The sequence below is a fragment of the Phyllostomus discolor genome, chromosome 13, assembly GCF_004126475.2.
Source record: "Phyllostomus discolor isolate MPI-MPIP mPhyDis1 chromosome 13, mPhyDis1.pri.v3, whole genome shotgun sequence".
Taxonomy (NCBI): Eukaryota; Metazoa; Chordata; class Mammalia; order Chiroptera; family Phyllostomidae; genus Phyllostomus; species Phyllostomus discolor.
In genome coordinates this window covers 63,246,772-63,263,757 of record NC_040915.2, presented here as the reverse complement: position 1 = coordinate 63,263,757, position 16,986 = coordinate 63,246,772, and the positions used below count along the sequence as shown (strand labels likewise).

General features: G+C 43.9%; 1 protein-coding gene across 4 annotated transcripts in view; it reads left to right on the top strand.

The window, feature by feature from the left end:
• The first annotated feature begins 65 nt into the window (after nt 1-65).
• The window catches only part of SIAE (sialic acid acetylesterase), a 37,451-nt gene continuing 20,530 nt past the window's right edge, over nt 66-16,986 (top strand). Inside the window, exons 1-3 of one of the 4 annotated variants that reach the window (XM_028528267.2) lie at nt 66-216; nt 3,131-3,292; nt 9,275-9,450. In XM_028528267.2, coding sequence (XP_028384068.1) covers nt 150-216; nt 3,131-3,292; nt 9,275-9,450 — 405 coding nt within the window. In that variant the 5' untranslated portion in view covers nt 66-149. Of the gene's footprint in view, nt 217-299; nt 323-3,130; nt 3,293-9,274; nt 9,451-16,986 lie in introns of those variants that run through there. The other 3 variants (XM_036014505.1, XM_036014506.1, XM_036014507.1) reach the window with 3 other exon arrangements.

Sequence of the window (16,986 nt, the reverse complement as noted above, 5' to 3'; positions counted from 1 at the left end):
GACTACAAGGCCTGGTAGGGTGGGGCCAGGCCTGCCCCGCCCTACGGCCCCGCCCCTCACAGGCTAGGCTCCGCCCCGCCTGGACTCGGCATCCTCGCCCCGGAGGTCGTCGCCCTGAGGTCCGCGCTGGGAGGCGATAGTTAGCAAATATGGTCGCGCCGGGGTTTGTGCTGGGACTATTGCTGCCCTTAATCCTGCGGGCTCGCACCAGGGCAGGTGAGGCGGCCTGGCTCGACCCGACCCCCCGCCAGCCTGCGCGGAGTCCGACATCCGTCTTGCTCGGGCCCGCCCCTTCCCCCGCCCCCACACTCCCCTTCTCAAGGTCGGGGAAGGGGCCTCCAACCCAGGCCTGCACAGCTGGTGGTGTTGGTTGGAACTCCCGCCCTTCCGCTTCCTCCCTCCAGTCCCGCCGTTAGGATGCAGTGCTTTAGGCAGATGCAGAGTTGGGTTTATCTGAGTGGAGAGGCCCGCAGGGTCTTTGAATTACTGCTGCGGAGCTGGAAGAGGAGGGTCAGAGCCAGTTAGGTAATATTTGGAAACAGGTGCGTGAGTCATCCAAAACATTTCAGTGCAGCCCCCTCAGTGATACCCTGGGGGAGGGTTTGCTTCAGGCAAGGAATTAAATCTTACTAGTTTAATTGGGCTAAGACGTACAACCCCCTCACTAGCTCAGAATATTTCAGGCTCAACTTTGGTTTCTGGTGCAGCTTACGGATATTGGTGGTGGGATAATATGGGTGGCACAGGGGAGGAGAGTGACTCGCTGACTATTGTCCAAGTCATCTCCTGTCATTTGACCACACAAAGCTGGACACTGGGTCACAACTAGAAAAACTAGAAGCTCTGTCTGCTAATGCAAGTTAAAGTGATAATGCTGGACCCAGTTTTTCTTTCAAACACTCAAATAGTAGGCCACAAAAATCCCTGTTAAGAAATGAAAGTTGAGGTGGGAGGACTGTTGGAGTGCAGAAATACGATGGTTGCTCTCCCTAAGAATCCAGAAAGTACCCAGATGCAGACAAACCTCAGTGCATAGGTGGTTCTTCTGGACTTAACCAAAGTATAAACGAATCTTTTTCTCTCATCCTCACATGGGGACATTTGAGTCTAGCGTATGAGGTGAGGAGAAGATAAAGAGAAGAGCAGGGCCATTATTTTATTAGTTTCCCCCGTTGAAGGCTCATTTGATAACCAGTATTTGGCTGGCACTATGCTAAGTTTCTTTGGGCAGAAACTTAGTATCTGCTGGGTGTTTAGCACAGTGCCTGCCGCAAGTAAGCCATCGGTAGAATGTAAGCTCCCTGCTGGTAAGGATTTTGTGTGTCTTTTTTCAATGCTTAACATGGTGCCTGGCACATAGTAGGCATCAATAAATATTTGTTGAGTTAATAAGTATGCAAGCTATTTAAAAAAATATCTAATCTCCTTGGGTCTTAGTCTGTTGATCAGTAAATAACATGATTATATCACAGGACACACATGATCCTTCCTCTAAAGGATCTAAAATTCTTTGATTGAGAACAGGAGCCGTGCACAAAGAGGTTCAGTAAGTGTGTGCCGGAGAAGACAGACTGATTTGGGAAGGTGTTTCCCCGGCCTCCGGGACGGTGGCTGTGTGCAACTAGAACCCTCCGTGTGCACTGGCTCCGTGTGCACCGGCTCCGTGTGCACCGGCTCCTATGCCAGTGGCAGCCAGATTTCTTCACTCCGTTCCCTCTTCAGGCCTTTCGTTTTCAATTTTGTTCCATAAGAAGCACCTACCCAAGACAAGGCCTTCCCACACACATGCTTTTCCCCTTCCCTCCAGCAGGCTGCCAAGGTGCTTATGCAATTCCCCCTGGTGTGATGTTAATCTCTTAGAGCATTTGCTCCAGGCAGCCATGCATTGCCAGCCCAGCGGGCCTTCTGGGTGAACTTTGTCACGTAGGTTTCATGATGGAACTAACTCTTAAGAGAGAGCCCAGGCTGTTTTTTTGGGACTGGGGCTGTTATTTGAAGTGCGGGACAAATAGGCCACTGAGTCTGTGTAGGAGGCCCCATTAGCTGTGTGCTCAGGAATACAGCCCGAGGGGCCGTCATCATTTGTAGCTTCTAGGGAAGGAAATGTCAGCCCTGTTAGGTCTGGTTCTCTTTCCTGCCTATCATTTTTCAAAATCTTAATTGTATTAATTATTTTCTTCTAGGATTTTGGGGTCTGTTTAGACAAAGCTATAACTTAAGGGTCCCCCCCCCCCTTTTAAGTTTTGATGAGGAGTGCACAGATAATGTGGATAGATGCTGGTTATTAATAAAATACTTTGATATAGGCTGGATGTTAAAAATAGGAATGATCTTGTTAAAATGAGTTCTTATTCAGTCTTGTTAGTGACTCTAGAATAGAATCCACAGTTTCAAGTGCTCTTCCTCGTTCTTTGTGCATAATTTAGCTTGTGAAATGGGTAAAATGATGACAAAAGACCTTTGTTCAGACAGCTTGACTTTCTAACTTGCACTGACCTTATTTTTTGCACCTTGATTTATCTGAATTTACCTTAGAAGGAAGCAGACTTGTCACAGATATTCATACATGCTTATTTAGAATTTTCAGTGGGTTGTCCTAAAACCACAATAAGAGGAATTACTTGAGGGAAATTCACAGTGGCAGGGTGGGAAGTGGGGGACAGTTTAGAGAGGCTATGTCGGAGAGAGGCAGGCTTCTTAGTTCCCAGTTACTCGGCAGTGGGAGTGGTGAAGGAAAGGAAGGGAAGGAAGTGCTTTATTTTTCTCATAAACACCATCTGCAGGGTGCATAAAAGGAGCATTTTAGTGATTTGGGAGGAGAGAGCGAAGCATTACGGCCAAGTCTGAGAGCAAAGGCAGATCAAGGGCTCGGCAAGGGAAGAGGTCTGGGGTACGCCCTAGGCTCTTGGAGTTTTCCTTGTTGGTCTTGTACTGTGGTACATATTGTTGGAAACTGTTCTTGTGATGTTGCTTACTTAATTAGGGGGAATGAGATCTAGGTTTAGAGGATTAAAAGTACTGATTATATTCAAATTCTCTGGTATGAAGACAGCGTGTTCCTCGCTCATTAACCAGATTCTATCAGTACTGAGTCTTCCTAGTAATGCTCTTCTGTTTGCTAAATTTCCAGCTGCTGATTTTCGATTTGCTTCACACATCCATAATCACATGGTGCTACAGAAGGAGCCCGCAGGGGCAGTGATTTGGGGCTATGGCACACCGGGAGCCACAGTGACAGTGACTCTTCGTCAAGATCAGGAAGTCATCATGAAGAAAGTGACTCCTGTGAAAGGTAAGGCAGCCCCCATTCTCTGTTCAGCTTTTGTCTTCTCCTGCCACCTGCTGGATTGTCTGAGAATGAAAGCTTCCTCTCCAGCTCAGGCTATCCATCCATCCACCCTTCATAGAAGTTGAGCGTTTACCGTGTGCTAGGCACTGAGGATACAAAGAAAATGAAGACTGAGCCAAGTGGCCTGTTCTCAAGGAGCTGATAGAATAAGGGAGTAGACACCCAGTTATAGAGTGTGATCGCTGCTGTGATGGAGGGGGACATGGGGTGCCATGGGGTGCCATGGGGTGCAGAGGAGCAGCATCTGCCTCAGATTGGACGGTGAGGGACGGTTTACACAGGAGGTGGCCTTTGAGCTGAATCATGCATCCAGGAGAGGCAGTATGGAGGAGTGGTTGCAAACCTGGGCTCTGGAATTCGCTGTCTCGGTTCAGGTCCTGACTCTGTCGCTTAATGGCTATATAACCTTGGACACGATATTTAATACCTCTGTGTCACTATTTATTTATTTGTAAAGTGAGATAATAATAGTATTTGGGATTATGTGGATTTTAAATAAATGAATATATATAAAGCACTTTAGAACAGTACCCAGCACACATTAAGTACTGAATAAATGTTAAATGTTGTTATTGTTATTATTTTATCCAGTCACTCTAATATTTATTGAGGGTCTACTATGTGCCAGATACTGTGTTAGGTCCTGGTGATACAGTAATGAGAAAAACAGATGTGGTTTCTCCCCTAATGAAGCTAATAGGTTAGGCAAGGAGACAGAAAAATAACAGGCAGTTACTGTTAAGTGTGGTAAGTGCCACAGTGGCGAAGTACAAGGTGCAGTGGGAGTGCTTAGCAGGGATAATTAACTTCGCCTTAGGTTTACCTTGAAAGACAAGTAGGGCAAAGCAGGGAGAGGGAAGAGCCTGGGCAAAGGCAGGGAGGCACCAGTGAGCTGAGCTCGGGCCACTGGAGGAGAGGCAAGCCGGTGGGGAGCAGGGGAGTATGTGACTGGTGGTGAGTGACAAGAGCCACAAGGTTGGAAATGTCTGGGGCTCGTTCGTCACTGTTAAGGAGTGAGTGCTCTGTTTTGGACGGATGAACTTCAAGCACGAAATAACACAATCCGATTTGTAGTTTAGATTGCTCTGGCAGCCCTGGGGAAGAGTGATTGGAGATGGGTCAGACTGGAAGTGGGGGGACCTGTTAGCAGGCCGTTAGGATGTTCAGACAATAGACAGGGAGGCTTGCCCCGGGTGGTTGCTGTGAGGACGGTCAAGAAGGTGAGACTTAGCCGCCTGACCCAGGAGCCTCTGCCTGAAGGAGATAAAGGTGCTGGTGCTGGTGCTGGGGGTGGGGGTCGATCTGTTTGTTAGGCTTTGGTTTGTGTAGATCCACAAGCCTACTTCATGGGGCATCCTGCTCTGTCCTGCCCATGGAGCAAACTGAATAAAGTGTTATTTGGAATAAAGAAGGGCAGAAAAGAAAATGTTTCTCGAAGGAGACACTACAGGGTATATTTAAGGGTTGGCTTCTATTTCCACATCCACGAGGACTCTGGGAATTTTCAGCTAGACAGACTACCTCAGCTCCCCACTCTGTGTCTCTCTGTTAATGTTTAATGTGTTACTTTACTTGTAACCCCCTAGCTGCCCACAACAAAGTGGAATTTAACAACGTAAAGGTTTTTAGCTGGGAGACTGACACTTAAGCACTGGGGAAATTAAAACCTGCTGGGTGACTGGGCATATGGTCAGGCACTGGGCCCCTCAGACCACATCGTCAGAGGACGCAGGGTGGTCCAGGCACAAGGAGTGGAACTGGGGGATAGCGTGCGTCCTCTCACTCTGACACACACAGGGATGCACATGTGCATGACAGGATGAGGCTGTGTCTGCCTGGACTTGTCAGCCTCATTGAAGTAAACAGATAATATTTACTCTAACTTAGAAAATAAAAAGTCCCTGGTTGTAGTGTTAGCCTGCATACTCGTTTTCTATGCTACATAATAAATTACCACAAACTTAGGTGCCTAGAACAGCACACTTCTACTGTCTCAGTTTCTGTAGGTCAGAAGCCCGGCCATTGTGTAGCTGGGTACTCTTCTCAGGGTCTGCTGAGCTGAAACCCAGGCATCAGCCGAGCTGCGCTGTGTCCAGAGGCCCAGCTGGGGACCGGTCCATTGCCAGGCTCCATCTGCTGCCAAGCTCCGTCAGGTTCACTGCCTTGTGCCTTAGGAGTTATGGCTGCGTCGTGGCTGCCTCCCACCTCTGACCTCTAGATACTCTTTTGAAGGGCTCAGCACATTGGGTCAGGCTCACCCAGGGTGATCTCCCTTTTTATTAACTTCAAGTCAACTGATTTAGGACTAAAATCACATCTCCAAAACCCCTTTATCTTTCCCATACAGCATAACCTAATCAGGAGAATGACATCTTATCCCCTTTGCCATTTTTTGTTAATTAGAAGCAGATCACAGGTTCTGCCTGCACTTGAGGGGCAGGGGTTAGACCAGGGTGTGACTTGTTGGGGGTCATCGTAGGGCGTGTCTGCCACAGCATGCTACAGTTGAAGTGACTTGCATAAACAGTTGTTTTAACAGGTACTTAAGGTTTTTTTTTTTACATTTATGTTTGGTGGTGGTGGAGGTGGATTTTATACAGAATAAATGCAGGCCAGAAAGGGGCAGTTTGGCCCGTGAAGCTTTCTTTACCTCCCAGGCACTTCCACAGGTCACTGAACCCGTTTGCAGCTGGCGAATGCCAGGGTTCTGCGTGGGAAGTGAACAGAGTGGCTTCTTCCAGCTCTAGGTTTTTCCTCGTGGGAAGGGAAAGGTTGTGGATAATTTTCCCTTTTCTGTTCTTGGCATCTGAGATTTGGCACAACAACCTGAAAAATAATTAACATCTGATGTGAATAGCAGAAAGAAAAAAGAAAGCACTTTATGACTAATCATGTCTCCAGACAAATTATTTTGATTTTTTTCCCTTTGATTGTTTGTTCTTCTCATTTTTAGATGGGGGTGGGGGAGGGAGATGTAGAGGGGAGGGAGATGTAGAGGAGAGGGAGATGGAGTGATCCTGACCTGTGTCTTTGGCTGGAGTGTGACGAGAGGAGGAACAGTAAATGGGCCGCCAGGTAGGCTAGCCGTCAGACGTGGAGACACGAAGCCCCAGCCAGTCTGCTAGGCTTTGTCGTCAGGTCGGCCGAGGGCAGGGTCTGTTTGCCTTTCACACGATGGCGCTCCTGGTGCACTCCAGCTCTGTTATGGAAGAAGGTGATGAGTCTTCCCAGACGGGAGAAGAAAGAATGTGCGGAAGCAGAGACAGGAATGTGGTGAGCATCTTACAGCAGCCTGGGCCTGGACTGGGAAAGACATTACACCGTAGCACGAGGTTAGGGCCCAAAGGAAGGAACCAGAGCAACTGTTGCTCATGACGCCCACTGCCCACCAGGATCAGTAGGAGGCCGGCTGGATGGTGAACCTCAAACTCTTGTGGTCAGTGACACAGTTTTATTATTTGGACTCAACCTATTGGACTTGGTGGGGCAGCACAGTTTCTAAAAAACTATAACTTGGACTTCAGCATCCTGTGGTGAGGTCCAGTTAGTCCTGAACTGACAGGCCGAGGACCAGTCAGTTCTCCTTGTGAAACGCAGTGGCTTCTGCCTGTATAATCCCACCCTTGCCTTTGATCTAAGAAAGGTCTTCCCAGAGGCTGCTCTCCTTTGAACGTGTACTTATGTAGGAATGTAAATTCTCATTGTTTTAAGTAGATTGTTTCTGAGTAACTTTGACCCTTAGAAACCTCTCTGTAGTAGATCTGATTTTCTCTGCCCTGCCTGGCAGTTAACTTTTTACTTAACACTCACAACTGTACCAGAGTTTATTTTTCTATCAAGTGGAAGCAGGAAAAAGCTGTCAACTGTAACTTGGGGACTAGAACAGAAGAAGGTTCTTCCAGGTCTTCAAGCGATGTGAGAGGTTTGCTCTGAACAGTTCCTGGGAATAGGGCTCAGGCCTTGACGTGGAGTCCTCTCCGCTCCTGTAGGGAGAGCTCATCCTCCCGCTGTGGTAGGGTGGTATTGTCACGTTTTGCCCAAATGTCCCCCTTCCTTTATTTGTCTTTTTACTGCTGAGCAGCAAAACTTTCAGAAACTCTGGTGAAGGCAGTCTTCTTGACCAGCCACATTGCCTGGGCTGGGGTGCAGGGACAATACCACTTAACAGCCGTGATGAGGATGGATTGTATAGCCGTAGAAGGCTAAAAAATTGCCATGTTTGGTTTTCTGGGGGTTGAACTCATCAGTACGAGTGAGTAGCGGTGGCAGAAGGACAGAGCTCCGGTGAGATAAGTCACTGCAAGAAGCCTAGAAAGACCTTGGCAGGACTGCAGCGGGGACAGATTGGAGTGTCTGCCTGCTCAGAAGTGCGAGCCATGCGGACACACGGAGCGCGTGCACCTGTGCGGCACAGTCTGCACCGGCTGCCCGCCGCCGCCAAAGCAGTGGTTTTTCTGCTTTAGGTGAATTACGCACTTGCTGTGTTGGTGTCTGGCTATCGGTGGCATAAAAACCATAGCAGACGTGTAGTCCTGGGCCTGACTGGCCTCTTAGGGCTGGGAGGAGCAGACTGAGTCAGCTGTGCTTCCTAGGGGAGCAAACACGCGCCCTTTCTCTGACACAGTGGCAGGTTTTGGACATTCCCTCCCCCGCCCCCGACTGTGCAGCCCTTTTTGGTTGGGGCTTTTCCTGATCTCCTGTCATGCATCCAGACTGCGTATGCTTCCGCTTAGCTCTTGCTGACTGCAGAGAACTGAGCACACTGCCTAGCACGTAGTAGTCACTTAGGTAGTATTTTTATAATTATTATTTTTGCAGGCTGGCATAATAACTCTGGGATGCCCCACTCCCAGTTTTTGCTGTTCTTTTCCTTTGAATTTATGTTGATCCAACGGGCACAAGTTATTAATCACTTCGTATTATCTGCGTCATGCCAAGAATATTTCCTTGTATTTCCTTTTAAAGGCTTATTTCTCTGTTTTATCTATTTTCTTATTCTCCTTTTTTCAGCTTTGTTCATGTGGTGTGGCTCTCCTGGGCATAATTTTGCCACTTTGAAGATATTTTTCTTAAGTTTCTGAGCGTGATGTTTGCACGGGTGGCAGTGTGAGTGGGTGAGAGGTAGGAAGGTGGCGGGGAGGTGGTTCCCAAGGAATACGCCGTGAGTCTCTGAAATAGGGGCTTGGGCAGCCTTCTCATCTCTTTAACTTGAGTGTGAAAACCTTAAGTCTGGTAAATAACTCTGGGAAAGCAATTAATTGGGCAGATCTAAATATCTTCTTCACAGAGCTACTAATTTATGTCTCCCACTACTTCTTTATATGGAACTTTCTCACTGACCCTTTACCAGTTCTGGGACAGGAGGACCCGGAACTACTGCTAGTATTAATCCTTGGTAGGAGCGTGGGGAGGAGGTGGGGAGGAGGCGGCGGGGGGCGGGGGATGGTAATGACAAAGATGACACCGTCAGGCAAGGGAAGTTTTCAGGTTACAACTGATTTTTTCTAACCTGTGCTCACATTTGGGGCACTGTGTCAATCTATTAGATTATGATTATGTTAATAGTGACAGTTGGGTAGTATGATAACAATTTCTATTTTGCTTTTAGGTAAACACCCTTGAATTTTAATTTCTTTGTATTTTTGTCTCTCCTCATTTAGGATTATAGCTGGCTAATTCACTTCTCTTGTGAACGCCTCAGTCAAAAGTAAGGCGGGATCAGCACCGATAAAGGATGGAAGTTCCGCCGCTGCTGTCATTTGTATTTGCTTGGCTGAAATTTGGCCAGTTTGTACAGCTTTGACTTCAGTCGATCACTGAAGCTGGGAAAGGCCGCAAATGAGTACAATGCTTGACAGGATTGGGCTTTAATTTCGTTTTAATTAACTGACCGATTAATTCCTTGGAGCCTTGTTATTATTTCAGCACACTCTAACACCTGGATGGTGGTGCTGGACCCTTTGAAGCCTGGCGGACCTTATGAAGTCCTGGCCCAGCAGACTTTCGGGAGAAGGAACCTGACCCTCGGCGTTCACGATGTCTTATTTGGAGACGTCTGGCTTTGCAGTGGGCAGAGTAACATGCAGATGACGGTCTCCCAGGTAATTTGCAGAGTCTCAGTGATAATAAGGAATGTTGATGTTGAAGAAGAAAAAGGAGGAGGAGGAAGGGGCAAGGAGGAGAAAGCAATAGAAACCTTTTTTACCATGTGCTTTGCGCATTTGATTTAACAACTTTTTTTTTTTAAAGATTTCATTTATTTATTTATTTATTTATTTTTAAATTTTTAGAGAGGGAAGGGAGGGAGAAAGAGAGAGAGAGGAACATCAATGTGCGGTTGCTGGGGGCCGTGGCCTGCAACCCAGGCATGTGCCCTGACTGGGAATCAAACCTGCGATGCTTTGGTTCTCAGCCCGCACTCAATCCACTGAGCTTACGCCAGCCAGGGTGATTTAACATCTTTATGAGGTAAGTATTCTCATCTCACAGACTAGGAAACTGGACCACTTAGGTTAAATGGCCTGCCTCTGGTCACAGTTAATAGGGGAGCCAGGATATGAGGTGGTAATTGGACTCTGGAGCCTGCAAGTCAGGGCAAGCGTGTGGTCAGTGTGCCAGGCATGCCTTGCCCACCTTCCTGGACAACAGGCAGAAGCTAGAGCATATGTATCTCCTGGTAATGGCGATTTCATAGCAAAGTGAAGACTAAGTAGCTTACTCTTCTTGACTGGTCTTAGAAGGTGATCTCCTGGAGAGAGCCCAGGGAATCAAAACAATTTGATTTTGCTTTAATGCTGAACAGCTAATACACTGTTATGTCTTTTGTTGTCATGGAGATTGAAAAATTAAGATTGAATGTTGGTTTTGTCTTTTACTAGGGTATGGTTCAGAGAGGAAATCGCTTGACACTTTCGAGATTTTGTTTTTAAAACATCCTTTTAAAAATGTGCTTAAGTGAATATAACATACTTATCCTTTTACTGGTTAAGTGCACAATTCAATAGCATTAAATATACAAGGTGGGGCAAAAATAGGTTAACAGTTACTTGTATGAAAAATAATACAATGATCTATAAATAATAATATAAGAATAAACTCTGTGTTTTGCATATTCACCTGTAAACCTACTTTTGCCCACCCCCCATTCACAGTGCTCTGTATACCCACCCCCTTGTCTATATTCAAAACTGTTTCATCATCCTTAGCATGAACTTGGTACCTGTGGAGCAGTAATTCTCCCTTCCTCCTCTTCCAGCCCTGGTAACTTCTGTTTCCGCTTTCTGTCTGTGAATTTGCTGATTTGAGTCCCCCTGTGTCAGTGGAATTATGGAGTACTTGACCTTTGACATCTGACTTATTAAGCATACTGTTTTCAAGGTCCCCCCATGTTGTAGCATCTATCACGGCTGAAGGTATTCTATTGTATATGCCCATTTGGCTTATCCATTCATCTGTTGATGGACACCTGGGTTGTTTCCACCTCTTGGCTGTTGTGAATAATGCTGCTATGAACACTGGTGTGCAGATACCTGTTCCAGTCCCTGCTTTCCATTCTTTTGGAGACATACCCATGAATGGACTTGCTGGGTCATCTGTTAGTTCCATGTTTAACTTTGGAGAAACCACCAAACCATTTTCCACAGTGGCTATGCCATTTTTTACATTCCTACCAGGAATATGCCGAGGTTCTAGTTTCTCTACATCCTCACTAACATGTTGCTCTCCATTTTTTTAAATTATAGCCTTATCAGTAGATGTGAAGTGGTATTTCATTGTGGTTTTGATTTGCATTTTCCTAATGACTAATGATATCAAGTATTTATTGGCCATTTGTAAAACTTCTTTGAAGAAATGTCTATTCAAGTCCTTTGCCCATTTTTTGAATTGGGTTATTTGTTGTTGAATTATAGGAGTTCTTCATATATTCTAGATACTAATCACTTGTCAGGTATATGAAAATGATTTGAAAATATTTTAATTCATTCTTTAGGTTATAATTTTACTTTCTTGAGGGTGTCCTTTGATACACAAAAGTTCTTTATTTTGATAAAGTTTAATTAATTTTTTTTTTAGTTATTGTCTCTGCTTTTGGTGTCCTAGTCATGAAATTGTTGCCAAATCCAATGTCATGGACATTTTCCCCAATGTTCGAAGAGTTTTATAGTTCTAGCTCTTAAGTTTAGGTCTTTGATTCTTTGTGAATCAGTTTTGGTAGATGGTGTAAGGTGAGGGTCTAACTTCATGCTTTTGCAGGTGAACATCTGGTTCTCCCAGCACCATTTGTTGAAAAGACTGTCTTTTCCCCATTGAGTGGTCTTGACACTCTTGTCAATTATGAACCATACATATGAGGGTTTATTTCTGAGCTTTCTTTTCTATTCCATTGGTCTATAGGTCTCTTCTTGTACAGGACCATACTGTTTTAATTACTATAGCTTTGTAATCAGTTTCAAAGTTGGGAAGTATGAGTCCTCCAACTTCATTTTTCTTTTTAAATATTGTTTTTGGCTAGTTGGGGTCTCTTGAAATTCCATACAAATATGAAGATGTGCTTTTTCACTTTTTAAAAAACGGCTATTGGAATTTTGATAGGTATTGTGTTTGAATCTGGAATCTTTGGGTAGTATTGATAGTGAACATGGGTTCTATAGTGAACATGGGTTGTCTTTCCATTAATTGTCTTTAAATGTTTTTAGCAATGTTTCATAGTTTTTGGGTTATTCTCAAGTGTTTAATTTTTTAGATGCTATTATAAATGGAATTTCTTAACTTTCTCTTAGGGTTGTTCATTGCTGGTGTATAGAAACAAATGATTTTTGCATGTTGACCCTATACTGTGAAACTTGGCTGAATTCATTTATTAGCTCTAGTAGTTTCCTTGTGGACTCTGGGATTTTTCTCAATATAGAGAGAAGCATATCATATAGAGGCAGAGATAGTTTTACCTCTCACCTCTTTTCTTTCCCAATCGGGTTTTTTTTTTTTTTTTTTTGGTTTAAAGCTCTGTCTCGAACTTGTGGTACAATGTTAAATAACAGTGTTGAGAGCAGATTCTTGTCTTGTCTGGTCTTAGGGGGAAAGCTTTCATTTTTTTTACCACTGAGTGTGATGTTGCCAGTAGGCTTTTCATAAATGACTTTTATCACATAGAGACATTTTCCTTCTATTCCTACTTGCCTAAGGGGTTTTGTCATGAAAGTATGTTGAATTTTGTTAAATGTCTGAGGCTTTGTTTTTATGATACAGTGATTATATTTGACCTAATTAATTTACAGGGCCATTATGGAAGAGTAAATTATATATTTTTTATCTCTCAAAGGCCCTTATAAATTGAAAACTGCTGTCTAAATATAAAATGTCACTATTTTTCAATATTTTATTATAAAAATTGCAAACATACCCAAAAGCTAAGACACTTACAAAAACCTATATACCCATTTCCCTGGATGGACAGGTGTTAATATTTTGCCATATTTAGTTTCTTTTTATTGTGCGCCATCTCAAGGTAAGTTTCAGACATCCTAGCAGTTCAACTAGGTGTCATATATCACATTAATATATATTCATATATCAAATTAATTTGTTTTTATATATATTTTTTGTTTTCACAGAAAGAAGAAATAATAGGCCAATGATGACTTTTTTTGTTTAGCATTTTCACAGCCTGTGATCTCTTTTGTTAGTGTCAATTATTTTTCCTGTATTTCAATCATTAGCTTTGAAGAGGAACTATTCTTAAGTTCTGAGACTAGAATTTTTCCTCCTTTGTTATAAATGGGCTGAGGCATCCCTGGGCTCTTTGCACCCCGCCAGAGCGCTGGGAGCACGAGCACCGTGTAGGCTCCTAAGGAGGGGGATGGGTGTGTGCAGCACCTGAAGGATCTGGTGGACGGGTTAGGAGGGTGCTGACTCGCCGATATGTTGGTCAGTGATGAAATGCACCTTGAAGTGTTCCCGTCTCCACTGCTGTCGGAGAACAGGGACCCTCTGATGGACTAGGAGTGAGGTCTCTCAAGTAATGCTGGGTAAAAAGGACATTGAAAAAGTTATCAAGGGAAGCAAGGCTCGTAATAGCTCTGTTGGTATTCTAGCAAGGTGACCATGGCGGAACAAAAGCCTTAGTGCTGTAAGTCTTTAGCACTCAGATTTTTGGCGGGGGGATCAACTCTACTTTCTAGTTACACACAAGAGTAGTCTAGAACAGAGAGAGTGGGTTTCGGGATAGATTGTGATGGGGCTAGTGCTTTGGGCCTCGATTGTCCTTGCTTCATTCGTTTGGTGGCAGCTATCTGATTTAAAAATAAAAGTAAGGAGGACTGTTGTTGTTTCCTTTAAATTAGCATCAGGGTTGGACAGTGTAATACCAAGTTCATAGACATATTTAAACTATGTCAGCTTTTAAACTATTGCTGAAAGATTAGTAAATGTATTTTACTCATTATTAGCCCTCCAGAGAAATTATCATGAGTTATTCGGCACATTTGAAATTGGGATTGATTTTTTAATCTGTATTTTCTGGTTTTTTAAAATATGAGCATGAAATAAATAACTATAATTTCTAAAAGAAAGTTTAAACAATAAGAAATTGTTATTGACTTAATCTCTGAAATATCTGTCAAAGGCTCAGTTTATTATAGTCACATTACTTAAATAAAAACCTTAGGAATAAATAATTTGCATTATTGATTGGCATCAATATGTTCTGTATACTTTTTTAATAGATTAAAAACTTGAGATTATTGTCTTCCCTAGCTCTTTCTCTAATACTCCGTTTCTCCTCAAGCTGATTTTTATTTTCCTGCCTTTCTTTTATTTTCTGTCTTTGAGAAATGTTTAAATTTGAGATTTAAAAATCTCTACAACTAGACCATGATCTCAGTTTCTTTTTTTAAAAAAATTATAAAACTGAGTCCTTTCACATACCTTATGATTTCTTATTTTGCCTTTATTGCTTCTATCCCTTACAGTTTCTTATTCTTTTTTCCCCAACTAATTACTTAATAATGCTGCTAAGAAGAATATACTCTTGACCTATTTACTTCATTTCATTGTTAGTTTTCTAATTCAAAATCTAAATTCTTGCATTTATGTCTTCTTAACCAATATTTTACTTCTTCTTGCTTCCTGTCCTACTTAAATGTATGGAAACATTTTGAATGTAAATGTTTATTAAAATGAACTTTAACTGGACTCCCTTTTAACATAAGTAAATGGAAGCAAAAGGGAAGTTTTAGCTCTTACAGAAAGCATGGTTTCATATAGAAGCGGCATTGCTGTTAACCCATTAATGAAGACCTCACTTTCCTGATACTTGACTTGCAGTTGTCTGTTTGCAGAGAAAGGCACAGGCCAGAGCTGGTTTTATTTACACATCAGGTTCTCAGGAGCAGTCCATGCCAGGGGATTGCATCCCATTTTCTGTTGAGCTAAATCAGCTTTTGATTGTTAAGAGGGAACACATTCTCTCTGCCTAAAATTTACTCTTTAGCATCTTCTGTATTAAATGAGGGCTACAAGCTCTCAGATACAGGAAAATGGAAAAAAGATTCCACCTGACACAGCCAAGTGTTGATTTTTTAGGTTTTGGTTCAAATCATGTATTTAGTTTGTATGACAGCTTTAGGCACTGACAGCACTATAAGCCAAGTTTGCTAGTCTCTTCACACTCTGTAGAACTTTATTTTTGATCAAAAGGATATAGTATGTGACTTCTCCGTTATTCCTTTTGCTCATTTCCCCCCAAACGCCCCCCTCCTACCACACACACAGGGTGTCTGTCTCTTTCCTTTCCCTTCCCTTCCTCCATGTGACCTTTCTGGGGAGGTAGGATTTCCACTATAACCTACCACTCTTCGCATTCAAATGAAGGAAATGGCAGATTGTATGCCCATCTTGTTGTTAGGGTAAAGTGGAATTTTTAAGTTGAGTGTTATTTATAACACTGAGTGAGATGTTTATAAATGGAGAAAAGTCTAAATGTTCATCTGTCGCCTCCTCAGACAGGGTAGGTCTTAAGACTTGGGTATTTCTAGTTGAGCTCAGAAGAAGATGGCCAGTGCTGGGCTGCAAACCTGCTTTTCAATATCTTGGCGACGCTGACATTCCTCCTCTGCAAGTAGAGAAATTAAAATCCAGGTCCAGTAACACATTACAGTAAAAGAGGCACAGAGGTAATGATGGGTAGCTTATTTATAGTTATTCCCTCAACTTTAGAGCTGCCGTATTATACTGTAGTAGAAGGTGAAATACACAATGCACACGCACCCCCATCACACACACACACACACACACACACACTCACACTCACATAAACACAGAGCCACACAGCCTTGCTCCCCATGCAGACCCTGTGCCAAGATTCTCAGAGGAAACAAATTCTTGATGTTTCTTCATTAATTCAAGAATGCGGTGTAAAGGTCACAAATTGAACCCCCGTGACCAGCTGCTTTGATGGTGAGCTGCCCGTCCCCAGAGAGCCCGCGTTGCTCCCTCTCAGCCGCAGCCGCCTTAATGACTTCAGATACCTTGGTGTTCATTTACATCCTCATTTAAATACTTGGTAGAAAAATAATTACACTGAGGTGTTTGATGAGATGAAATTTGATCTCAGCAGATGGAGAAAGGCTTCCCCTTTCATCAGCAGGGAAGCCATGTGTCATTTAAATGAAAATCTTCCTGAAATCTCTTTATTCCTAAATTTGTTGCCAATATCCCCAAGGAAATGGCATCCATCACAAAGGCTTGGTGATACTGGGAGAAGAGACCAATTTCACAAGTATTTGTCATCAGGGACAGCAAGAATTTTCTCCCACCCCCATTTTTTGTTCCAGCTCTCTGTGGCTTTCAAGTTTTGGCTTGAAATAATACACAAATGTTGAGCTTGAAAATGGAAGCTTTTCAGCCAACAGTTTAGATCCAGTTCTGTGTGCTGGTAACAAGGTAGGAGAGCGCCAGCCACCCCGACTTTGTTGGCCTTGTAGTACTCTAAGTGTTAGCAACGGGTCTAAAAGACGGGGAGCATGTTCACCATGCTGCCTCCCCAAGCTGGCATCCCGGGCGACGAGGCACTTGAGTTCCCAGCCAGTGCGGAAGCTAGCGTGGGTGGAGGGAAGGGAAGCAGTCCCATCCACTGTTTCCATGGGAGCAGCAGCGGATGCTCAGCACTTCGCAAAAGAACTGAATTTCAGGAGAGGCGACTCTTTACAGGTACTTGCTGTTGAAAAATAGTTTCCCTGCCAGGATATACTGTGAGTGCATTCGCCTGCCCTTACTCTTTTAAAAAAGTTTGTTTTACATTAAACTGGCCAGGCAAGATCCTGAACAAAAAGACCTGGTTTTCCTATGGAATTTTCCTGAGACCGTATGTAATCTGCCCTGATAGTGGGAAGACCAGTAACCCTGGCAGGCTAGAGCTGCTGCCACCCAGGGAGCATTTCAGGCTGTGGCTTCCATGGTGACGGAAAGAGCCATTTGCGTCTGGCCGTCTTACTGACTGCAGCAGGCGCAGTGGCAAGTCAAGAGGCAATTCAGGGGGCAGCACATTTCAGCGAACTGCTCTGTGAGGGCAGTCTGGCAGCTCCCTCTTTCCCTTACAGCGTGGGCTGGATGGCCAGCTGTATTCTCCGCAGTGGGCGGGA